The sequence below is a fragment of the Staurois parvus genome, unplaced genomic scaffold, assembly GCF_062004578.1.
Source record: "Staurois parvus isolate SC_StPar_1 unplaced genomic scaffold, SC_StPar_1.0 ptg000562l, whole genome shotgun sequence".
Classification (NCBI taxonomy): Eukaryota; Metazoa; Chordata; class Amphibia; order Anura; family Ranidae; genus Staurois; species Staurois parvus.
In genome coordinates, this window is record NW_028318358.1 from 8,992,155 (window position 1) to 9,018,864 (window position 26,710).

The following is a 26,710-nucleotide window of genomic DNA, read 5'->3' on the forward strand; positions in this document are numbered from 1 at the left end:
GAGTGAGAGAAGTAATTTTAGCACCATAGCTCACAGTTAACTCTAAACTGGTGAGCTGTAAAGGCTTTTAAAGCACTGCCTATAAAGATTTTTTGGTACCACTGTTTTTCCAATATATCACAGGTACATGCAATTTTAAGACTTGGAAAGTTTATTTACTCAATGAAGTCCCATCTTTTATATTTTACAAAAAAAATGGGGTATTCTATTGTGTTTGTGTGCATTAAAAAATACATTTTATTATAATTTTTCCAGAAAATATGCATTTGATAAACAGTTGCGCAAATATCGTGCAAAATAAAAAATTGCAACTACTATCTTTTCATACTACAAAGGCTACAAAATACTCCCACAAATGCGGGCCATTAATTGAAAACAAGAATTGTTAATTTGCACACACAAAAAAGTATTTTTTCTAACAAATTAATTCAAGACCATGTTGCAAAAATGAATACACCCCAAGGAAAGTCTTAGGAACAAAGCTACATTTTAGACAATGAAATCCTAATTAACAAGAATTCAACTACAGGTGAGTCTAATTACTCATTAAGCAGGTGTCCACAAAGCCTGAAAAAGAAAATATCTTCTTTACACAAGAAAGGCTACAAGAAGATCAGTAAAGCTTTACTAATCTGTCAGAATACTGTAGCAAAAGTGATATAAAAATGTAACAAAGATGGAACTGCAACCATCTCACAGAGTTCAGGCCATCCACGTGACACAATACGCTTACACTGCAGAGGAATATCATGCATGTGTGTCGTCCACGAAGGAAGCCTCTCCTAAAGCCCATGCACAAAAAAGCCTGCCTAGAATTTGCCAGGGCCCATGCTGAAAAAGAAGAAGATTACTGGGACTCTTCTGTACTCTGGAGTGATGAGACCAAGATAAATGTTTTTGGAACTGATGGCTTCAAAACTGTATGGTGTCGCAAAGGTGAGGAGTACAAAGAAAAATGCATGGTGCCAACAGTGAAACATGGTGGTGGCAGTGTCCTGTGGGGCTGCATGAGTGCTGCTGGTGTCGGGGAGCTGCATTTCATTGATGGTATCATGAATTCACAGATGTACTGCTCTATATTTAAAGAGAAGATGTTACCATCACTTCATGCCCTTGGTCGGCACGCACTTCTCCAACATGACAATGATCCAAAACACACATCTAAAGCCACTGTTGCATTTCTGAACAAGGTCAGTGTGATTCAGTGGCCATGTATGTCTCCTGATCTGAACCCATTAAACACCTCTGGGGAATTCTGAAGAGACAAGTTGAGCATCACTCATCTTCCAGCATCCAGGCTCTAAAAGAGGTCATTCTTGAAGAATGGAAAAAGATAGATGTTGCCAACTTGTTCATTCCATGCCTAGAAGAATTGGTGCTGTCCTTACAAATCATGGAGGTCATACAAAATACTAGATGTAGTAGTTTTTGTTGTGGGGTGTATTCATTTTTGCATCAACTAATTTGATTAAAATTGAAGATTTTGTAATCCAAGTTATATTATTAACCTTACTTTCATATAATGAGCTAAACAAATGTTCTATAAAACTCAGTTTTGTCAGAACTTTGGAAACTGTTCTTGTGTTCATTGAGATATTGATTAAAATCCTACTTTTCAAAGCAAGTGCACTCATTAATGCTGCACACATATACACACACGCACACACACAATACATATATGTAATTTTTAAAACATCAAACACGTATATCAAGCTGAACTCCTGCATGCAAAGAAATTACACTGAAAATACTATACACTTAATATTGATGATAGAAATAGATAATTGATGAGGAAACAAATAATCAAGAAACTTTACCATACAGTATATCCTACAGTCTTACTGCAATGGATACACCACTGCAGGTAAAAACACCAGAATACTCTCTCAGTTCACAACCAGCATGTGTATGTGTGGTAGACCCTGTAAGCGGCTATTTCTGCAGTGCTCGTTGTAAACCAAATTGTTTTTTTTAACACCCAATTAATTCCCTGTTATCCATAACTAGACCTAATTATTGCTTTCCACCTGCTGCTCTTCTTGGCCATTTTTTTTTTTTGCTTTTTCTAAATCTTTAAAAAAAAAAAAAAAAAAAAAAAAAAAAAAAAAAAAATCGCTGCTTGACCAGGCAGCAAGCATATATTTTTTCCTATTTAAAACTATTTATACATCTTAAAAAAACTTTGGGGATAATACCACCAAAGCCCTGTTTTTTCCCCCAAAAATAAACACTTTGTGTCATAAATAATAAAAACTTTATTCATAGCCCCATGGCAGAAATGTGAAGATGGCTTTGGAGCCTAACAACTTGCCAAAAAAAAAAAAAAAATCTGTAATTCTGCTTGTCCAGTCTTACGATGCACACCTTTCATAAAATGTTACATCCATGATCAGGGTGTAACATGTAGCATGTTATGAATAATTGACTCCCGCTCCTCTCATTTTGACAGCTAACAGGGGATCTTCTTTCCCTGCCAGCTGTCAAATTTTTAAAAAACTGCGGCCGAGCAAGCAGAAGCATTCATAATCCTCTGTGAATGAGAAACTACAAGCGAGTGTCAACATGTTTATTGGATTCATCCTGTCAGTATATCTGCTTGCTGGTATGGGCAAGCAGATATACTGACAGGTCTGCAGGGGACCTGCATAGCACCAGAGATCTGCTGATCACTGGTGCAATGGTTTACAGGTTCCTGCAACAAAAAATAATAAATGCACACTTTTAATCTGCAAAAATAATGTGCATTTATTATTTTTTGGCAAAAAGTGAACTTATCTTTTAAGCTTTGCAGCTTTAAGGACTGCCTGCCTATCTACAGAATAATTATGGTAATCTCCATTGGCATGATGTGTTTTCATAGTCCAGTGTTTAGATGCAGGAATAGGACACTCTCGAAAAAAGAGACAAGAACATTACATTTTGGTGACATTTGGTTACAGCTATGCAGTGTGTTAACAGTATATAAATTACAATTCTGACTGAACATATTTCATTGTTTTAGCAGGTAAAACAAAATAAATTAGCACACAACCATGTATTTCAATTATTTTCCACGGGGCTTACAGTAATACATCCTCCTCCAATAATTTCAAATGTGCTGAAAGTCCAACGGCAGGCACAGCTACATTTTGTTTTTACTATACTGGAAATTGACCATGAGCTGTGAGCAGTGAGGATAATGATGCTTGCACTCCTCTTCCTCTCCCCTCAGCCATTCACAAAAAGCCTTGTATTCTATTTACTGAATACAAGGCTTTCCATGAAAGGCTGCATGGAGAGGAGGGGCATGTAAAACATGGGATCTCCTCTCACCCATGCAGCTTCCTGCTGTATATAACAAGACCTCTCAGGTGGAGCGTAGAAAGCTCCTAAAGTAAGAACAAAATAACAGTGCTAACGTGAGCAATGAAGAAAAAAAATAAACATTTTTAGTACGCCCAGTCACCCTCCAGATGTGTTTGGCAAATGATTATATATAGCTTCTCTGGATCCCTCAAAATAAATAAAAATTAGTTTTTTTTCTTGGAGTTCCATATCAAGAAGATTGTATGATCAGAATGTAAGGTGTGTGGCCAGCTTCAGAAGCAAATCTACAAGCAACTGTAACTAACAGTTCGCTTTACCCCTACAGGAAATTATATTAAAAAACATATACCGAGAATAACAAAGCCTTGTAAATGTGCTGTTCCCCTCATATTTGTTATTTAACTGTGCATTGTATCACCAATTCTTATTTCACCATGTTTGTTTCTATGTCTTGATCTGTTGCTGCCATCTGCTGGCCAGAATTTGCATGCTGCATGCCTCTGTTATAGCTAGTAAGTTTTTCCTCTGCTGGGCGTGGTTTTAGGCAAGCCTTGGTTCTGGTCACTTCCTGCAGCCATTTTATCTGCTATATAGCTGTGTGACAGGACATTCAATACCCTGGGCTTGTGAAGGCATCAGTTTTTGACCAGCAGTTAGCCTCAGGAAAGATATCACAGGACAGCATCAATACCTCTACTACATTACAGTATTGTATCACTGTTTGTCGCTGTATTTGGAGCAAATAAACCCACGCTGATTTCATTCCCGTGTATACGTTTGGATCCGTCTAACCTAAGCATCTGCCGGTCCGGTCTGCTCCACTGCTTGGATACGAAGGTAGGAAGTTACACAGCTATTGTCAGTTATACCTTCATTCGCCTTCATGTGGGGACAGAACAGTAAATTAAGTCATAGGGCAAAATGTATCTAGGATTTGAAGTACCCATCATGCACTCTGCCCACATGTGATCACACTTACCCTTCCATATGCATGCTTATGTGCATGCTTGTTTGCCTTCTTCATTTTTTTCCTCATTTTCTTATCCATGGGGTATCCAGGCATCATGGGGTTTACTGGGTACCCTGGCATTCCCGGTGGGCAAGGTCCAACATGTGGAGGATAGCCAGGCTGATGGCCAGGATGTGGTACATGTCCTGGAGGATAGACAGGCTGCCCAGGGGGGTAGACAGGCTGACCTGGTGGGTAGACAGGCTGACCTGGTGGGTAGACAGGAGGCACTGTACCAGGAGGGTATGCAGGATTGGTGCCAGGAGGATATGCTGGGTTTGGTGGGTAACCAGGTTGTCCTGTTAACAGGAAGACAAGTTGGAAATATTACAATTCTAAAGTGGCATACATAATAAAGAGTGGAATTACATTGTGATTTACAACATTACAACAGGACATTTTTATGTAAAACATCAAACTAATGATATATATAGCTGTGTTCTTGCACACGGATGGGCTGTGTAGCCTTTTTTTTTTTTGTTTATGGATCTGAAAACAGAGCATTGTTGTATATGCAAGTACATATGAGCCTATACACAAACTGAAAGACTGGCAGGTAGAAGAGGATGAAGAACTTTAATCGGGTGCACACAGACACGTTTTCATGCCTGTATGCGGGTATACCTCAGGTCTTTACAGAACATAACTGGAGTTTTGTTTTATTCAGGACCATTCTGCCAGCCTCTGCCATCAAGATCCTGCATACAAACATCAGTAAATTACTATATCCATGTGAAAAAGGCCTTACTTGGCTAAATACACTTAAAGGGTTGGTTCACCTTTACAGAAAAAATATAAAGATGAACTAGTACCGGAAAACCCCACAACCGGTCCAGCATTGGAGAGATTTCTCCAGTTGACTTATAATATGTTTATTAGTGGCCATTGTACTTTACAGCTGAAGGGGACAGCAAAACTCCTGAACAGGGACAATACCAGTAAATCCCCCAAACTAAACAAAAAGTATAAAAAATGACAAGCAACATTAGGCAGTTACCACCAGGTCTGTCAATGTCCAGATTTGTGTTATAATCTAAAAAAATAAAAGCCTTTGGGGTTAGGGGGGTTTAGACACCTATTAAAACGATTTGGTGTTGCCCACAACTTTTCACTTCCAGTCCTGGCAACGCAGTAGGCAATGGGAGAAAATCTCCCCAATTCTCATGTAAGAACGTTGTCTCCAGAACAGAAAATTAACCCTTGCCTCTTCCTCTGGTGATAACATTTTGAATCTCCCCTCAATGACTTGGTGACCAGCAAGATAAAATTGAGACAGCAGACAGACAATAAATACCTGCCAGAGGGCCTAACCCTTCCCCACGCGATCCAAAAAAGGTTTTGTCTTTAAATATACTTTTAGGTATAATTAACGGCAATTTTTTTGGGATAAAGTGGGGGTGGATTAGAACACCTGTCAGGTTTTTGTTGCTGTGTGTGTGCTAGATAGGGAGATAAATCCTCTCTTTTTGTCCTGTATCGCCAAGAGTGAATGTGAAAGAAAATCCCAAATGTTGGATTGTTACCAGAACAGGAACATAGGGGGAATCGTCCAACCAGTAACTCCCTCCTCATTGGCCAACCTCATCGCAGGCTATCCCCTCTTCAGTCTATCATGAATGCTGCTGCCAGACTCATCCACCTTACTAACTGTTCCATATCTGCCATCCCTCTCTGCAAGTCCCTCCACTGGCTTCTCATTGCCCAATGAATAAAATTCAAAACATTAACAATAACATATAAAGCCATTTATAACTCTGCCCCAAATTACATCAAGATCTTGTCTCCAAATATCACCCAAACCGTACTCTTTGCTCCTCGCACGACCTTTTGCTCTCTAGCTCCCTTGTCTCCTCCTCTCATGCTCGTCTCCAGGACTTCTCCAGAGCTTTCCCCATCCTCTGGAACTCTCTACCCCAATTTATCAGACTATCACCTACTCTGCTCACTTTTAGGTGATCTCTGAAAACTTATCTCTTCAGGGAAGCCTATCCTGCCCTCAGCTAACAATGGAATCTTCTATTCCTCCTACCTGTCCATTATCCACAGTTGTTACCTTTTGTACCACTAGCCCCTCCCTCTTAGATTGTAAGCTCCAAGGAGCAGGACCATCCTAACCCTCTTGTATTGATGCTGTATTGTCTCCCGTTATATTGTGCAGCACTGAGCAAACTGTTGGTGCTATATCCTGTATAATAATAATAATAATAATAATAATAATTCCCTCACTTTGGAGGGATTTCCTGTTTTGGCTATGGGGCAGGAAGTGAAGGGAATTCTGCCCAATGGGACACAGATGGCAAAAAAAAAAAACTAAAAGGGGTTATAACCCTTCCCTACTCTATCCAAAATGAAAAAAATGTTTGGCCTTTAGTTTTACTTTAAGTCAATGACCTAGTTCCGATGTACTGTCTAAGGCTAGCTGTAAGGGCATCCCTCCTGTCCCTTAAGCTGACAAACAAACAATGCAGCTAGCAAGGAGGTGGAACTTTTCTCTGGCTCTGTCACTTGCCTGGAACATGTTAGCTGACAAGCCCTCCTCTCCCTGCATTTGGAAACGCTTGCCTTGGACAAGTGCTTGGAGATGGAGAAAATTGCCGGCTATCAATGCAGCTTTCTCCTTGCTTGTGGTGTTTTTGACAACAAAGAGGGGAGAAGGGGGGCCCAGAATGAGTTGACAGCTAGCCTTAAGACAACACATAGGAAGATGAGATAAAGTACTACATGTACACTCATTAAGTGTTCTTGCATGGCAAGACCACTTACTGTTATCTCACATATATATTCTTATTATTATAGCCAAATTTACCACCCTAACTCCTCCCACAGTTTTTACTCTACCTAGACAGTAATATACCAAAACGTGCGGATTGTTCCTGATTGGTGTACTATTACTTTGTGGAACGTTTCGCCAAATGGTTCATGAAATATCGGCTTTTTTGTGGTGAAATTGGTCCCATAGGAATGAATGGCGGAATGTTCAAAACTAGAGTGGGAGCTGACAAAAGCTAGAGTGTGAGCTGAAAAATCAGGACATGATTTCTAAACTGCCATCACTCCCTCATTTTCAAGCCCACCTACACAAATCTTATATCAAAACGTTCAGCTATCCCCGCTGCCACTAAACATGTCCATGGCTAAGCCATAATCCTGATAGTTTTCACAATATGACCATTTGTTTGCAACTCACACCGCCCATTGACATTCATTGAAACTCCACTCTAGCTACCTCAAATTTGAAGGGCAATTTCTAAACTGCGACTGTGCCTTCATTTTTATTATTTCAGAGACATACTATACATCAAAATGTAGGTCTGGGTCTTGTGATTCACACAATATAAAGCACTTCGGTGTAGAATTTATAATTTTTAAACTACAACCGTTTGAAGATGGCAACTGCCAGTGAAGTGAGCAAGTTGGAGCAGTTTGTTTTTAACCGCTCTTCTCTGCCCTTGCTGTAGAGTGAGTTGCCATAGGAACCCAGGTGTGTGAGCAGGCAGCAGAGTGACAAAAGCTAGAGTGTGAGCTGAAAAATAAAAGTTGAAATGCATTTCTCACTATCAAGCTTGCCATGTGCACTTTTTAAATTTGATCAATCAATTGGTTAGTGTAATGTTTACTATCTTTACTCACTCCAAACACTCCACATAGTTACTCTGCCCACTCCATAAAGTTACTCTGCCCAGTCCAACCTTTTCACAGTTACTGCAGCCACTCCAACCACACAACAGTTACTCAAGCCACTCCACCCAGTTACTCCGCCCACTCCAGTTGTAGACTACTGGTGGAGGCAAGAACACATCACACAATTTCCCCAGAAAATGTAGCTTTTCTAGTTAAAAATTGAAGTAAGACTTCTGTACGGCAGTTTTTACAGAGTTACAGCTTAAACCAATGTGTATGTGCCATATACTGTATGTGGGATCCCAGTGGAAGACGGAAATCACTGTAATAGGCACTTCTACTACAGTGATTGCCACCAACATCTGGGTTCCATGTAGAGAGGACCCATGTAACTATTTAAGAATTGCCTTAAGTAAACTTCCGCTTTGAACATCCCATATTGTGCCACTTTGCTAGTACAAATAAAAATGTTGCAAGACAAGACTAATATCGATTAGAACTCAATGTGCCGGTTATCTCTGGATATGAGCTGTTTGTACGTCATTCAAGCAGCTACAGTTTTCAAAGTCCATGTTGTGTTGTCTTCGCTACATTCCTTGTGACTAAAATGTCTTCAAAGGAAACTGCCACAGACATTTATTTTTAACATGTACTATTTATGGAGAAACCTGTATTGCTTAAAGTGTTACTAAACCCAGGACCCTGCATTTACTATATCTGATCTACCACAGTACACAGAACATGGAAATGCAATTATTTTAGTAAAAATAAACTGCTAAATACCTTTGTCATCAGCAGTTAAAGCAATCTTGTGACTTCTATCAGTGTTCAGCTGATCACTGGTTAAAGCTTGTAGGAGGAGTTTTTTCTAGGAGGATGCAGAACCCCTGATCTCTGTCTGGGCAGTGCTGATGTGCTGATCACATGCACTCTCCCAAGTAAAAAAAAAAAAAAACACCTAGCAATAATTTATTTATATATATATATATATAAAATATATAATACCCCTGCGCTATTAGAAAAAAAATATATATAATAAGCAGCCAGCACTTGGGTGTCACAACCCTTGCACCAAATACAGTCAGAGAATTACAGATATAAAAAAAGTGCAGCGCTATAAATACCTCATCCGCATAAATATATATTATATGCAAAATATCTCACATCACATCTACTAGGAAGAATTATATATAGTGCTGTGATTGCTCTCAATATTAATAAGTGAAAAAAACACACGGCAATCTTCATGCAAGTGCTCCCAGTTGGATAATGAATCCACAGTGACAGGGGTGCCCCCTCACCTTCCTGCTCAGGACCACTGAGCCAGATAAATGCCTCTTTTGTTATCCTCCCAAGACACCGTGGGAACCTCCTCAGCAATAACGGTGGTACTTCCTCCGTTCCTCCTCCGACGCTGGATATGATGTCACCAGGATATCCTGATGAAGTCACGTGTAACCAATCGTGACGTAACGCGTAGATACGCCAGTGGGAGGAGCCTAACGGACTGCGTGGTGACGTCATATCCGGCGTCGGCGCCATCTTGGTGCACCTTGTGAGGATCCACACAGATAGTACACCCATGGTGTGGTGAAATGCGATTTTTGAACTGCACAAATGTGAGTAGTACTTTGGAGTGTGGTTTTTATTAAAAGTATGCAGTTTTACACTATGTTGGATCTTTTTGCCTTATGTGGGACATGTATGGAGAGGTGTTCGTACTAATATCCGGAGGTATTCGTTGGATATATACTTATCAGAGGAGGAAGTACCACCGTTATTGCTGAGGAGGTTCCCATGGTGTCTTGGGAGGATAACAAAAGGGGCATTTATCTGGCTCAGTGGTCCTGAGCAGGAAGGTGAGGGGGCACCCCTGTCACTGTGGATTCATTATCCAACTGGGAGCACTTGCATGAAGATTGCCGTGTGTTTTTTTCACTTATTAATATTGAGAGCAATCACAGCACTATATATAATTCTTCCTAGTTGATGTGATGTGAGATATTTTGCATATAATATATATTTATGCGGATGAGGTATTTATAGCGCTGCACTTTTTTATATCTGTAACTCTGTGCAGTGTGCAGTGTCTCCACACAATGTGTCTTATCAGGAGATAAGAGGGGGACATTGGAAGAAGGGGAGGATCAGAGAAGTCAGGATCAAACAGCATTTTTACACAATGCAGAGGATTAACCCCTTAGGTTCCACAGTGAGTATCATAAGCATGCTTTACTGCAGAAAAAGACTGATTTTACTGTTGTGGGTTTAGTAACACTTTAAAGTAAACTTACCATTGTATACAGTATGTATAGCCATAGTTTTCGAAGAGTAGGGAAGGGTTAAAATCCCTATTAGTTTTATTAGTCCCTCAGTAAAAGTGGCGATCAGGACAAAAAGGGATTTTCTACCTAGCGGGGGCAGAGGTAGCTATAAAAACTAAATCCAATTCTAATCCCTACTCAATGCAAAACAAAGTCTTTGGCTATACATTCCCTTTAGAAAGAGGTTCAGTTTAATGCCGGACACCCCTTCTGTATATACTTGTATTTCTTTCATTCTGCTGCTAGTACTTTGGGGTATGGGGTAAGAGAATCACTTTCCTTCCTCTTGAAGATGCTGGTGCTTGGCCAACACTGTCACAATGGGGCGAGGAAAGCGTTCAGCCCCATGTAGGCTCTGAATGGAATTGCAGATTATGCAAGGCTTCACTTTGCTGCCATCAGCATACAGGGGTGGAGGGTACAGGGAAATGAAGAATATACTGATGCAGGAGCCAGCTTTAAAATGAACCTGTGGCTGTTGTTGGTCATTGCTGTAATACCACTTCAAGACATATAAATATTCAACTGCAGTCAAGTCTACTCTATTAGGCTCCATGCACATTAGATTTTTTTAACGCTTAGACGCTATTATGAACTTTTTTTCTGTTCCTATAAGCGAATACTGTTATCCTACGTGTCCATGCACACTATTTTATGCTCGGAGCGTTTAAGCAGAAAACAAATGTTTTGTGGAGTTTTTGGGGACGTTTTCCTGGCAAAAAAAAGGTGAACACTCGTAAACACTACTAAAACGCACCCAACAGCTTTTTTGGGCATTTTATTTTCTTCATGTACTATAAAAAAGTTTAAATAAAATGCTAATGCTCCTAAAACACTACTACAAAATCAGGCACAAAAACACTGTTATCATTTTTTATCCAGTATTTTTTTCTAGCATTTTTTGAGCTTATAAAAAATGCTAGTGTGCATGAATCAATCGGAACTGGAGCAAATAGAAATATGGAAGCTGCAGCTGAAGATTGTTTTAAAAAGGGGCAAGAGCAAGGGTATTTATTCTGATTCTGGGTTCACTACCTGGTGGGTCACTGGCCTGCAAGAAATGTGAAGTTGGGAGTTCAGACTTTCCATTTTCCAGTGTTACCTCCTATACGGGGGCAGACTGACAACTCATGGGGCCCCCGGGCAATAGGGCATCATGGGGCCTCTGTGTCCTTGCCCAAACTCAAAAAAGCCTAAGAAAAAAGGTACCAGGGGCATACTCATGGGGCCCCCTACTGACCCCGGGCCCTCGGGCAGTGTCCGAGTTTCCAAATGGTCAGTCCGCCCCTGCTCCTATACTTCTATTCTCATAGGCTGTAACAATTATCATCATTTGTAGCTTCCAGCCATTTAAAGAGACAAAAGTACTCCAAGGAGTCAGTACTTCCAAAAACATCAAGTTTGATCCTGGGACAAAACTTGATTCTAATCATGAACTAGTTTTATTCCAAATAACTTTTAAAACTCAGATGAAATTTGCAAAAATAAGAATGAACGGTTACATACCTGGAATATTTGGATACATTGCTCTCCCCAAAAGGTAGATGTTCTACCTAGAAAGAAAGATTCAGACAAGTCAAATTTCTGTGCATATACAAAGAGAATTCAGAGAAGTCACTGTCCTTTTAACATATTGCACTGCTGCTAAATATCCCGAGTAAAAAGAGAGCAAGCTCAATAATTTGACTTAGTTTGTTAGAATGCAATGACAAGCTGCACTCCCTGTTATTCCCAACCCTGTTCAAAGTACAAAAGGATGACAGCAGAAGGGGAGATAAAACAGGGTGTGTAAGTGGCAGCAAGTTTAATAATAGGAGGTACTGAAAAGGGTGGATTCTTGTCACACACAGCAAAACATCTTAAAGTGGAAGGCTAAATTCACAACAAGTGCCTTGCACTTACCTTGTGTTGATGCGCGTTAAATGCACTTGCATAGCAACACATTAAAAAACACAAGTCAATGCATTTTTTCACATTTTTTTTCACAGCAAGAGCCAAAATACGTTTTCTAGCATTGGATAACACGGGAAATGGTAAGGAATAATGGCACACCCGCATGTCTGCTAAAGAGCAGCACGTTTTGCCTGTGGGTCAGGAACAATCACCATTCTGCAATCATTCCCGATCTATATAAGAACATGAACCTAGGCTACGATACACCTACCTGTCTGCTTGCTGTCTTCTCAGCTTACACTGCTAGCCCAGACTCTCTGTGCCAGGATGACTGACTCCTATGCATGCACAGGAGTGATGATATCCTGCGCCAGCCAAAAAGGATGGCTGAAAACTGGCACACAGTAGAAGATGGCGGCGAAGGACAGGACTACGTTTAGTTCTGCTTAGGAGTATGAAAAAAATCTCTCTAATAATTATCCAAGCAAATTAAAGTGATACTGAAGCTTCAGATGTTCTCATTTAAAAATCACAAACATGTCATACTTACTTGCTCTGTGCAATGGTTTGCACAGGGCAGCCCCAATGCTTCACTTCTCGGGTCACCAACAGCACTCCTGGCCCCCCTCTCCTGCTGAGTGCCCCCATAGCAAGCTGCTTGTTCTGGGGGCACTCAAGCGTGCTCACTCCACTGCCGCCTATAAGACACACAGAGCACAGCTCTACCCTTGCATAAAAAAAATTTCAGCCTTTAGAACCACTTTAACCTCAATACTATATATCCAGTCAAAGGATAACTCATATTATCCTGTGCTCATTGCTATTTATTCATTTTTGGGGCCCAACTATTCCAAACAGATCTAGGTTTGGGCTCAGTCACTGTATTGTTCAGATCAAAAGGTAAGATTATCTGCCTGCATTGATTTGTGCAGATTCACACAGGTCGCCGCACACGGCAGCGTTGGTTTCCCAGTTTTGAAAATGATTTGTGAAAGGGCAGTTTTAATCTAAAAGATAAGTGGACTTTCAGAAAAGGCACAGGAGTTCCTAGGCACCCTCACAGAAGTGCACTGCTACATTTCAGGAGGTATTCCACATGAAAAAGGTAAAATGTTCAGTGCACTGCTTAGACACACAATTAACATTTCTAATATTACCATACAGTATGGTCAATCTCACTTTTTGAGTTAATTTCCACTTCAGTGTCACTCGCATTAGCACTGCCTATGTGAAAGTGGAGGCCCTAAAGGTACTGGATGTGGAGTCATAACACTGAAAAATATCTTCCAAAAACACAAGTCATGGGACAGATAAGCATCTGTGAAAGAAAAACAGCCCAGAAAACAAAAGTAAAAGACTAGTACTATACCTCAGATCCTGACATACTACTCTGATGGTGTCTGATCTTACAAGCTTAGCAGGCTCAGACCTGGTTAGTTACCTGGATGGGAGACCACCTGAGAATACGAGGTGCCACCTCTTTACTGGAGTTTACTCGTGTTCATTGTTTAACATAGTTTATATATTTTTATTCTTTTTTTTATATATTTGAAATCATGTGCTTTGTAATTATGTAGTGAGAGAAGTGTTCTGCGATTTTTTTTTTTTATTTCATGTTTTAACATGCTGATTTTGTGGCAATGTTTAGAGAGTTAATTAGGGATACTTTGATTCCCACTCCTGGTTGTCTGTTACGGTCCCTTCACCCAAGTTCCACCACAAAAAACTGATGTAATAAAATGCATTAAGGGAAGGTTCACATGATAGCAGAAAGCTGTAGAAGAAAAACACACCTCTCTGAAAGGCACACAGAAACCACTGGTGTCCAAAAGATGTTGCATTTTTTCGCACCACTCCACAGCCATGTGTGAGACCCTGCATCTCTATGCACGGTAGATGAGCAGTCTTGCATAAAAATGAATGAATGTGACATTCCATTAAAGTTTACAAACAAAGAAAAAGGGAAACAGTATATTATGTTGTAAAAATGCAAGTCACCGTTCCCCAGCAATCACGTTCTGTTTTTCTCTGTGGGTAGTGTCTACCCCCCTAAAACTTAATCCATGTACATCAGTTTTACATCTGTCTTCAGTTCAGGATACATTAGTATGTGTCCATGTATATTTTAGTTGTTGAAGAAAATAGTCATAGATGGACAAATGTATAATCAAAAAATATGTTTGTCTAAAAAAAAAAAAAAAAAAAAAAAAAATGTAAAAGGGAATGAATAAGATCTGTTTACAACCGTTTAGGTTTGCAAAAATGGAATAGGACAAAAACCTTTCCCATCTGTTTTTTGTGGACCAATAGTCTCAGATTTAAGCAGATGTAAATGGACATACATACACTATATTGCCAAAAGTACTGGGACTCCTGCATTTACACGCACATGAACTTTAATGGTATCCCAGTCCATAGGGTTCAATATTGAGTTGGCCCACCCTTTGCAGCTATAACAGCTTCAACTCTTCTGGGAAGGCTGTCCACAAGGTTTAGGAGTGTGTCTATGGGAGTGTTTGACCATTCTTCCAAAAGCGCAATTGTGAGGTCAAGCAGTGATGTCAGACGAGAAGGCCTGGCTCGCAGTCTCCGCTGTAATTCACCCCAAAGGTGTTGTATTGGGTTGAGGTCAGGACTCTGTGCAGGCCAGTCAAGTTCCTCCACCCCAAACCCGCTCATCCATGTTTTTATGGACCTTGCTTTGTGCTCTGGTGCGCAGTCATGTTGGAACAGGACTGGCCATCCCCAAACTGTTCTCACAAAATTGAGAGCATGAAATTGTCCAAAATGTCTTGGTATGCTGATGCCTTAAGAGTTCCCTTCACTGGAACTAAGGGGCCAAGCCCAACCCCTGAAAAACAACCCCACACCATAACACCCCTCCACCAAACTTTACACTTGGTGCAATGCAGTCAGGCAAGTACTGTTCTCCTGGCAACCGCCAAACCCAGACACATCCATCGGATTGCCAGAGAGAGAAGCGTGATTCATTACTCCAGAGAACATGTCTCCAATGCTCTAGACTCCAGTGGCGGCATACTTTACACCACTGCATCTGCCGCTTTGCATTGCACTTGGTGATGTAAGGCTTGGATGCAGCTACTTGGCCATGGAAACCCATTCCATGAAGCTCTCTACGCAATGTTGTTGTGCTAATCTGAAGGCCACACAAAGTTTGGAGGTCTTTAGCTACTGACTCTGCAGACAGTTGGCGACTTCTGTGCACTGTGTGCTTCACCATGCGCTGACCCCGCTCTGTCATTTTACATGGCCTACCACTTCATAGCTGAGTTGTTGTTGTTCCCAGTTGCTTTCACTTTGTTATAATACCTCTAATTGCTGACTGCGGAATATTTAGTAGCAAGGAAATTTCAGAGGGACTTACTGCAAACTTGAATTCACTGAGCTCCTGAGCACGACCCATTCTTTCACAAATGTTTGTAGAAGTAGTCTGCATGCCTAGGTGCTTGATTTTATACACCTGTGGCCATGGAGGTGATTGGAACACCTGAATCCAATTATTTGGAGGGGTGTTCCAATACATATGACAATATAGTGTATGCTTACAACCACCTGCTCATAGACATATGCGGTGCTTCGATCTGGTTCATATGAAAAACCGATGTAAGGATCCAGACTGAACGCTGTGTGAAAGGGCCCTTAGTTACTACATTGGAGTATGTTTAATTGGCAGGAAGTGGTACCATAAAGGTGACGTGTGATTTACTGGGGCTGTTAGGTAGCTGAAACATGTCATACAGAGGAATATAATGAACAATTTTGTTTTAGATTGTGGCCGTGCTGATAAACTTTCAAACCTTACATATTAGAGGAGTGTATTAACCTCCAATGAGGGAATGTAAAGGGTGAGCTGCGTCGGACACCTGTCATGCCTCAGATCAAAGTCCTGCAAAGTGCTCGGCAGAACTTATTTGTTTTAAGCAGGACACAATTTTTCATGTCTTCACTTCCGTTAAGTACAGACGTTCCCAGATAATTCACTGAAAATGTAAAGTCATGCAGCAGTACAAAATCACCAGACTTGCTGACCTCACTTAGGAAGCAGAAATAACATTCATTGTGGCATATGTAAAAAAAAAATAAAAATCTTTAACTATCCAAGTCCACATGTCACATCCATTTGTCCTTCCCTTGTTGGCAGTGTCATGTGACATACCTTATCATTCCTTGCATCATGGATTTTTTTTATTTTACCCACCTGACCTTTGGAAGAGTTTGCCCCCCTACATGACCAGGCCATTTTTTTGCGATACGGCACTGCACTCCTTTAACTGACATTTGCTTGGTCATGCAACACTGTACACAAATTAATTTTTTTCCACACAAATAGAGCTTTCTTTTGGTGATATTCGATCACCACTAGGGTTTTTATTTTTTGGCGGCATAAGTGAAAAAAGACAAACAATTTTGAAAAAAAATGTTTTCTTTTTTTTTACTTATTGCTATAAAACATATCCAATAAAAAAAAAAATCAAATATTAGGCCAAAATGTATTCTGCTACATGTCTTTGGTAAAAATAACATCCCAATGGGTGTATATTAATCGGTTTGTGTGAAAGTCATAGGATCTACAAATGACAGTATATATGCTGGATTTTTTGTTTATTTTTTTTTTTATACTAGTAATGGCAGCAATCAGCAAATTATAGTAGGACTGTGATAGTGTGGCGGGCAATCTGACACTGTGTTGGAACTAACTGACATCACACTAAAACAGAGCTCAGTGCTAATAATATGCACTGTACTGTACTAATGACACTGGGTGGGCAGGGGGGAATTAACATCTGCAGCAATCAAAGGGTTAACTGTGTGACGAGCAAGTGTTACTGTCATCTGTGTGCTGTTTTTACTAGGGGATAGGACAGTTTTTATTTCCTGCTTTACAGGGAGACAAACTGTCACATCACCACTGTCAGTTTGTTTACCAAAACAGATTTCGCTCCTGTCATCTGCTCCACCGATTGGCATCTAAGAGAGCCAGTGAGAGTGCAGCCGAGTGGGCGGAAGCACGCGTACCCCCTACCCAGAAATAAACAATCACGTATATATTGATTCTGCACAGCCAGCCCTCACTGTAGCAGTAAAACTACAGTATGAGGTCAGCAACCATTTAAAATGACACCGAAGGCTTGTGGCCAATGATTACACAGCTCTTTTAAGGGTGTAAATCATATTGTCTTTGGGGTTCATGCACTGTATTGTATTGTTCATGAACTGTATATGTATTGATGCTGAACTCCAGCGTTCCCTTATGTCTTTCACATTTATATAGGCTACTATCCTATATTTAGATTGCTTACTCTGATTTCACTGCAAACTGTAAGCTTCTCACAGTGTGCATTAGAAGTCAAAATCTGTTTCATCTTCTGGCTGGAGGACATCCGATATCATCTAGCTCATACCTCCCTAGCCCTACTGTCTCTGGCCCACCCTTACATTGATTGGATATCAGTTCTTTCAATCATGGAGGCTCAGCATCATATGCGGGCATTGTCAAAGCTGTTTTCGGTATACTATGTACAGCACCCTGCCGGCCCCTCTCACCACCGATGATTTGCCTGCATTGCACAAAGCACAAAGACCTAAGGATGATGCAAATGGGTCTAAAACAAAGTATTTAATGGAAATAGAAAGGTTTCATTTCACAATTTTCTTAGCATGTTGTTGAAGGTTTAAAAGAAAGAATCGTTGAAGGCAAAAAATAAGCAGAATAAACTTCAGCTTTAAAGAAAAAAACCTATGTATAGACAAATGTGAGGTTGCTAGACTCCTTCTAAAAATACTAGTTTCCAATTTGTCCCTGACCTCAATACTTTCAGATACTGACAAGCATGCATCTTACAAAGTCAATGGAAATTTACAAATCAAAGGAAAATTACAAAGTCAGAAGAAATTTAGAGACTGTGCTAGTACTGGTTCAATAGAACAGCCAGGCGACATGTATTACAAAAAACAGATCAGCAACCTCCAGATTTCTCAGCACAGGTTTCCTTTAATATATGGGCAGTGAGATTGCACCGAAGAATGGCAAATGGCCAGCTTAGTGTGCTCTGTCGGAGCACCGTTTGCATAGATTTCTATATATACACTGCACCTGGTTTCTTAGATGCCAGGAAAGTATGTGGCTGGCAATTGGATCACTTTTCTATTGCTATGTGCTCTATTATTATACAAGTATCACTGTAATATTTGCATTAGAGAAGTGTATGTAACCTGTAACAATATTTTTTTTGGTCCCTTTTGGTCTGTTAAATATACCATCTTATTATATCTGTTTGAGTACAAAAAAGAAAATTGCTCTTCATCCACCCAGACATCTTATGAGCTGATAACTTCCCTTACTCTCTGCCTCTGGACTATTGTCAGTTAGCATTGTTCCCTGCTATCTCCATGGACTACAAAACATCTCTCTCTGTTATGGAGAAGACAGGGAGGTGTTTTGTAGTTCTAACACAATCCCTGTCCTAGGGCAGTGGTGGCGAACCTATGGCACGCATGCCGCAGCGGGCACACAGAGCCCTCTCTGTTGGCACGCAAGCCAGGCAGCCCCAGCATCACCTCAGCAGCCGAGCATCGGATAACAGCGCACATAGGGGCCATGCGCATGCTCAGAAAGGAGTAGCGGGGCCTGGCGATGATGTTTTTGCATGGCCGGTCAGTGCGCTGCCAACGATTTATATATTGGACTGGCTGTGAGCCAGTTTTCATTCCTTTTTATTAACACAATATGTTAGCTTGTGCTCAGTGGAACTTTGCCCCCTTTGCGCTAGTATTCAGGGGAACTTTGCCCCCTTGCGCTGCCGGCCAGGGGAACTTTGCCCCCTTTGCGCTAGTATTCAGGGGAACTTTGCCCCCTTGCGCTGCCGGCCAGGGGAACTTTGCCCCCTTGCGCTGCCGGCCAGGGGAACTTTGCCCCCTTGCGCTGCCAGCCAGGGGAACTTTGCCCCCTTGCGCTGCCAGCCAGGGGAACTTTGCCCCCTTGCGCTGCCGGCCAGGGGAACTTTGCCCCCTTGCGCTGCCGGCCAGGGGAACTTTGCCCCCTTGCTCTGGTGGTAAACGGAACATTGCCCCCTTGCACTGGTGGTCAGCAAATTCAGATTTAATTGCAGTGTTGACACTTTACAATAAATACATGGAGTTTGGGCTGCAGTTTGGCACCTCGGTCTCTAAAAGGTTAGCCATCACTGTCCGAGGGTGTCAGTACTGCTCAGTACAGTTTCACTCTAGGACAAGAAGTGTGTTAATAGAGAAGTATAGGTTTACTTTCTGTAGCTTCATCCTATTGCTTGTGAGCTGCTAGCACATAAAAGGTTTTCTAGCCCTCTGAGAAGTGCACCCTGTTAAAATCAAGGTAAACACCTCTGGCAGGGGCTACAGTCATCTCCAAGTCCAACGTGTTCCGCAGGTGAAAATGATACTTCTTCGGGGCAATGTGGATATGTCACCATTTATACAACTACTGAGCATGTAAAACCCCAAGGCACCTTTAGGCAACCTACAACAAAAGCAAACCAACCTAACCCCAGAACCAGAAACGGCCAGGGGCTGTGTCAGAGGCATTGGACCACCCAAAGAGGAGACAGAGGTCGTGCCAGGCTAACAACCAAGAAAGACCATCACAGTCCACTAGTATGCCAGGGTCCCAGGTAGACAATGTGTCTAAATAAAAGTATTTAGTATGTGTTATACATATCTTGTATCATTTTTACCTATGTATGGCACCTTAAAAATAACTTTTATTGGAGTGTCTATTCCTTGAGCGTTTCACTACCCCAAGTATTAAGGTGAAACTAAAAGGCAAAACTGTTTTTTTTTTATCATTTGGATAGAGTAAGGGAGTGTTATACTCTCTGTCAGTGTCCAATTAGGGAGATTTCCCTTTGCTTCTTGTCTTACAAGCAAACAGGAAGTGAGAGGAAATCCCTCTAAGGCCTGGCTCACACTAGTGGGATTTCTAATGCGACTGGAGTCCAACAGAATTGCAAGTGAATGGAAATCGCATAGTTTTCAATGGTGCCTGTTCACATCAATGTGACTCAGCATGGAGTGATTTTGGAAAAGGGTCCTGTACTACTTTAATTCAGTTTCAGGGTGATTGCTGGCCCCATAGACTTCAATGGAAATGCAGAGAAAACGCATGTATATAGGATTCTGATGCAATTTTGAAAGCAACAATTTTTTAATCCTCAGCTTGGTTCCCAGGAAAATCCTTGGTCCCTCAAAAAAGAAGTAGTAGTAGCAGCAGCAGTTGTTCTTCACCAGCACCCAAGGCATAAAATTGATCAAAATCACATTGCACTGGTGTGAATGAGGCCTTAAGTGATGGGACCCCTAGTTGTCACCAGAACTTGTGTTCCTATTCTACCTGTTCCTGTGGGTTTTACTTTCATGTAAGATGATAATGGTAAACAGGGCAAATAGAGAGGGTGGGTCTTCCTAACGGGGGCACGGACAGCAATAAAAACCTGACAGGTGTTCTAACCACTCCAAAATTCTACCTACTGTCCAAAATTAAAAAAAAAAAAGTTGCCTTAAGTCCTCCTGCACACTGGCTGTTTACAGCTGCTGTTTTTGACTTCTGGCGGTTTTTTTCTACAGCCAATAAACTCCCCAGCATGTTATCCTATGTGTTCATGCATACATAGGCTTTAATCAGCATTTTTGGCTGGAGTGTTTTCTGGGTGGGAAAAACCTTAGAACTAGTGGGTTTCAAAGAGAGTTTTTTAGCTGTAAAAATGCTCTAACATACTGTAAATAAAAGCTGAAAAACGTGGCTATCTGGCATTTATGAGCATTTTTAAGCCTGAAGATTTTGTGGGAGTATAACTTAGCTAAAAACTGCAAATGCCGAAAAACACAAAAAAAGCTGCAAAAAACCTAAAAAAAATGCAAAAAACCTTGTTTTTATTTGCAGCATTCTACAGCCAACGCTCCTGGTGTTTTTATAACATCCAGCATTCATGAGGCCTCAATAAGACACACAAGCTGCCTGAAAGGTGAACATACAGTGTCTTCTTTCGCAGGGAGCTCCTTTACTACACATTTAGTGTAATAACAGAGGCACTTTAGGTCATAGGCCCCTTTCACATGGGTGTTCAGTCAGTCCATTTCTGACCGTAAACAAAAATGGATTGCAATGATTCACTATGGGTGGCCATATGTAGGCAGATGTACCACTTCCGCCGGGTGGATGTTACATTTCCCGCAGAGAAACCGAATATGATTTGGACAAGAATCGCACCGCATTGCTGTTTAAATCCAAATCTTTGCAGTGTGATTTGAGCCCATTCACTTTGTATGGGCTCAACCAGCACCACAAAGGTGTCGGTTTCAGGTATGGGCGCATTTGCACGAATATGACACACACAGACACGCAATTTGATTATTTAATACTGTGGAGTACCAGTAAAAATGGACACTATTCTGTACTCCTACTCCTGGACCTCTCCACTGCCTTTGATACAGTGAACCACTCTCTCCTCCTCCAAAAAACTCTACTCCTTTGGTCTCCATGACTGTGCTCTTTGTTGGTTCTCATCCTACCTATCCCATCGCACCCTCAGTGTCACTTACAATTCTACTTCCTCTTCCTTTCTCCTTTGGGGTCCCCCAAAGGCTCTGTTCTGGGATCCTTCCTATTCTCAATCTACACTTCCCCACATCCAATCACTGCCCAAAGCTTACCGCCTCAACCTCCACTACATCTCCAAGATACGCCTCTTCCTAACCAATGACACTACAAAGCTTCTAACTCACATCCTGGTCATCTCCAGCCTTGACTACTGCAACTCATTTCTCACTGGCTTACCTTTACATAGGCTATCCCCCCTCCAGTCCATCATGAATTCTGCTGCCAGACTCATCCACCTTACCAGTGTCTGCCACCTCTTTTTGGCAATCCCTCTACTGGCTCCCACTCACCCAATGAATAAAATTCAAGATACTTACAACTTATAAAGCCATCCACAACTCAGCTCCTAGTTACATCACTAACCTGGTCTCAAAATACCAACCAAATCATTCTCTTTGTTCCTCCCAAGACCTCCCGCTCTCTAGCTCCCTTGTCACCTCCTCCCATGCTCGCCTCAGGACTTCTCCAGAACCGCTCCCATCTGGAACTTCCTTTCCCAATGTGTCCGAGTATCTCCATCTCTGTCCACTATATATATACACACACACACACACATTACTAAAGTATAGAAAAAGTGTATCCAAAGCTGCAGCTTCCTCATCAGACCCGGAGACAAGAACTGCGGCTGGGGTGGGATTTTAGTCTTGCCTAGGTCAGCACAAAACCAAAATACACTACTGCCCTCCACATTTTACACTAAAAAAAAAAGATTTGGCTTCAGATACACTTTAAAAGCCAAACTATTCATTTTTTTTAAGTTTTGGATAGAGTTAGAAAGTTTTTAACTACTATCTGGTTTTTACTGATCCTCGTGTCCCCACTAGGAAGTTTTTCCCAATTTTCCCAGCACATCTAAAAAAATATATATTTGACTTCTCCTCTGCTGCAAATTCCTGTAGGAAGGTGGCTACCTTAGCTCTATTGTATCATCTCTTGTATTAAAAGAGGTATAGACTCCAGAGAGAGAGATGTCATATTACCCCTGTACAAATCATTAGTAACACCTCATCTGGAATATGCAGTTCAGTTTTGGGCACCAATTCACAAAAAGAACATTGGGGAACTGGAGAAAGTACAGAGAAGGGTGACCAAACTGATAAGAGGCATGGAGGAGCTCAGCTATAAGGAATGTTTAGAGGAACTGAATGTATTCTCTCTTGAGAAGAGGAGATTAAGGGGGGATATAATCAACATGTATAAATACATCAGTGGTTCATATAGTGAACTCGGTGTAGAGCTATTCACCCTGAGCTCATCACTGAAGACAAGGGGGCACTCTTTACGTCTGGAGGAAAAGAAATTTCCTCTCCAAATATGGAAAGGGTTCTTCACAGTAAGAGCTGTGAAAATGTGGACGTTGGTCCTGGCCAGCTCAGTGGATTGCTTTAAAAATGGCCTGGATTATTTCTTCGATCCACAGAATATAACTGGTTACTAACATTTATAGGTAAAGTTGATCCAGGGAATATCCGATTGCCTCTCGGGAGATCAGGAAGGAATTTTTTCCCCTGCAGGAGTAAATTGGATCATGCTTTGCTGGGTTTTTTGCCTTCCTCAGGATCAACTGTGGGTGTAGGATTATAACTTTTTTTTTTTGTTGAACTGGATGTACTTTTGTCGTCTTTTTTCAGCCAGACTAATTGTGTATGTTGGAACATAGCCAACCCCCTTGGAGTGCTCCTGAGATGGGCTATGTGAATGTGACCCAACTACACACACATAATTCATACTGGTTCCTCCCACAAGTTTACAAGGGGTGATTTATTGTGTTGCAAGATGCAGCTCTGCCTGCATCAGCATGTAAAAGAACAATAAACTGCTCATTGATAAACTTGTGGGAAGTACCAGTACAATGATGTCAGGGATGCATGTGCATCAGGATTACCGACGCAATGAATCATGGGTGAGTAGAATGGTGCATGTAATCCCAATATACTTGCACCCCTCTTACTCAGTAAACAGAAGTTACAGCAAAAGAGGAGAAGATGACCAAAACAACCAAATAAATGTATTTTACATTATTTTCTATAAAAGGATGTGACAGTTATTGCTGGAATATCTTAAAGTGGTTCTAAAGGCTCAAGGTTTTTTACCTTCAGGGACTCTATGCATGAAGGTAAAAAAACCTTGTGTGTAGCAGCCCCCCCCCCCCCCAATACTTACCTGAGTTCCATCCTGGTCCAGAGATGTCCATGAGATCCTTGGTTCTCTGGGGATTCTCACACCTGATTGGCTGAGGCAGCTGTCAAAGCCAACGAGCCAATCAGGAGAGGGAAGGGGTGGGGGTCAAGCCACGGCTCTGCGTGTGAATGGATATGCAGAGCTGCGGCTCTGGAGATTGCCTGCTTGGGTGACACCATAGCAAGCTGCCAGCTGTGGGGGCACCCTACAGGAGGGAGGGGCCAAGTACGCTGGCAGGGGACCCAAGAAGAGGAGGATCTGGGCTGTTCTGTGCAAAACCAATGCACAGAGAAAGCAAGTATGACAAGTTTTATTTTCTTAAGGAAAAAAAAAAAAAACTTTAGTATTGCTTTAATTTGTTTTGGGAAACCATTAAAGAGCAGCTATCCTTTACAGCCAAGAAAACTGACATCTTAGCTTCTGTTTGAGCTGCAGTTTCCATGGCACTGCACATATGATCAGCTATGACACATTGAGGGCTGACATAAAGCACGCTAATAACTGTAGAGTAAATAGCAGTAAAAGTAAATAGTAAAGGAATACATCGAATGTACCTGTAATAGGAAGCAATTAAAGCATATGTAAACACCCACCTTGCAAACAGTTTATAATAGAAATGAAAGGAAAAACATTTGTGTGTGTATATACAGTTGTGTTCAAAATAATAGCAGTCAGACATCACTAACCTGATCAATCACTGTTTTTGGTAGAAATGCTATTTCTACATGGCAAATAATTTACTAGCAGGTGTAGTATAGTAATAGAAATCCAACAGACCCAACAGTCATGACATGCATGCTGCTGATTCTGTGTAATTGAATCACCAATTGAAAGGGGCATGTTCAAAATAATAGCAGTGTGGAGTTCTATTAGTGAGGTCATTCATTCTTTGAAAAACAGGTGCCAATTATTGCCCTTATTTAAGGAAGGAAGGCAGCAAATGTACATGCTGGTTACAGTGCATTTCTCTCCGAAATTCTGAAGAAAATGGGTCGTTCCAGACATTGTTCAGAAGAACAGCGTACCTTGATTAAAAAGTTGATTGGAGAGGGGAAAACATAAAGAAGTGCAGAAAATGATAGGCTGCTCAGCTAAAATGATCGCAAATGCTTTAAAATGGTAACCAAAACCTGAAAGACGTGGAAGAAAGCGAAAAACTACCATTCGAATGGATAGAAGAATAGCCAAAATGGCAAGGACTCAGCCAACAATCAGCTCCAGGAAGATCAAAGAAGGTCTAAAGTTACCTGTGAGTACTGTTACAATTAGAAGACACCTATGTGAAGCCAAGCTATCTGCAAGAAGCCCCTGCAAAGTCCCACTGTTGAAACCAAGACATGTGCTGAAGAGGTTACAATTTGCCAAAGAGCACTTTGACTGGCCTAAAGAGAAATGGTGCAACATTTTGTGGACTGATAAAAGTAAGATTGTTCTTTTTGGGTGTTAGGGATCCAGGTATGACCAGAAATGTGTGGGAACACAGGTGTAGTCAGGGCTGGAGAGGTGGAATGGTCAGGCAGGCCGTTTGGTACTGTTAAGCACTGCCTGGCGGCGTCTCTAGCAGCCCACAGCACGGGGTTCCTCAGGAGCGCGGGGTCTAAGTCCCAATCTGCTTATTCACCAGTGCCCGATGGTGGGAAAGGACTTGGAGCAGACTGAGACCAGGTTGTGACCCGAGTACGTCCGGCAATGGTAGAGAGTGTCATCAGAGGTGTGCGGGGAAAGGAGCCTGACGTGAAGAGGCTGGCAGACCTGGTAACAGGGACAGATCCGTGCGGGATGGATGGATCGTCTGGGTAGCGTAAGGAGTAGTCAGGCAGGCCAGGTCAGCAACGTGCGGGCAGCGAAGTACCGGAGGAGCAGGCAGAGAATGGTCAGGGTCACAAGCCGGGTTCAGTAACTCACGGGGAGCGCGGTACAGAGGATCAGGCAGAAGGATGGTCAGGCAAGCCAGGAGTTAAACAGGAGACGGTCAGCAGAGTCAGGAACAATGCAGAGGTCAGCAACAGAAGATTCACAGGATACCAGGTACAGGGGCTCATGGGAAACAAACACCAAGGCCCTGATTGCAGGCCTGGTCCTGCTTAAATAGACCTCCTGCAATCAGCCTTAGGTGATGGCTTGATTGCAGGAGTGAGACCCTGGCTGCTGAAAGCACCCTCTAGTAGGAGCTGGTACTGCAGCCCACAAAGCAAGTGAGCCACAGCACCACCAGTGGTGAGTCCATTCCTGACATTGGGTCTAGTGGCCGGAGACAGTTTGTCAGACGAACCCCAAACACTGAATTCAAGCCACAGTACACTGTGAAGACAGTGAAGCATGGTTGCGCAAGCATCATGATATGGGGATGTTTCTCATACTACGGTGTTGGGCCTATTTATCACATACCAGGGATCATGGATCAGTTTGAATACATCAGAATACTTGAAGAGGTCATGCTGCCTTATGCTGAATAGGAAATGCCCTTGAAATGGGTGTTCCAACAAGACAACGACCCCAAACACACCAGTAAACGTACAACATCTTGGTTCCAGACCAACAAGATTGACGTTATGGAGTGGCCAACCCAATCCCCGGATCTTAATCCAATAGAAAACTTGTGGGGTGACATCAAAAATGCAGTTTCTAAGGCAAAACCAAGAAATAGAGAAGAACTGTGGAATGAAGTCCAATCATCCTGGGCTGGAATACCTGTTCACAGGTGCCAGAAGTTGGGTGACTCTA

At 41.7% G+C, this 26,710-nt stretch overlaps 1 protein-coding gene across 1 annotated transcript in view; it reads right to left on the reverse strand.

Annotated features, from left to right (window-relative positions):
- Window positions 1-26,710, reverse strand: part of PRR13 (proline rich 13) — a 34,864-nt gene that overhangs the window by 4,733 nt on the left and 3,421 nt on the right. Inside the window, exons 2-3 of the mRNA XM_089691446.1 lie at window positions 11,767-11,813; window positions 4,286-4,614 (exon numbers count right to left, since the gene is read on the reverse strand). Of these exons, the coding sequence (XP_089547572.1) occupies window positions 4,286-4,614; window positions 11,767-11,785 (348 nt within the window). The 5' untranslated portion in view covers window positions 11,786-11,813. The remainder of the gene's footprint in view (window positions 1-4,285; window positions 4,615-11,766; window positions 11,814-26,710) is intronic.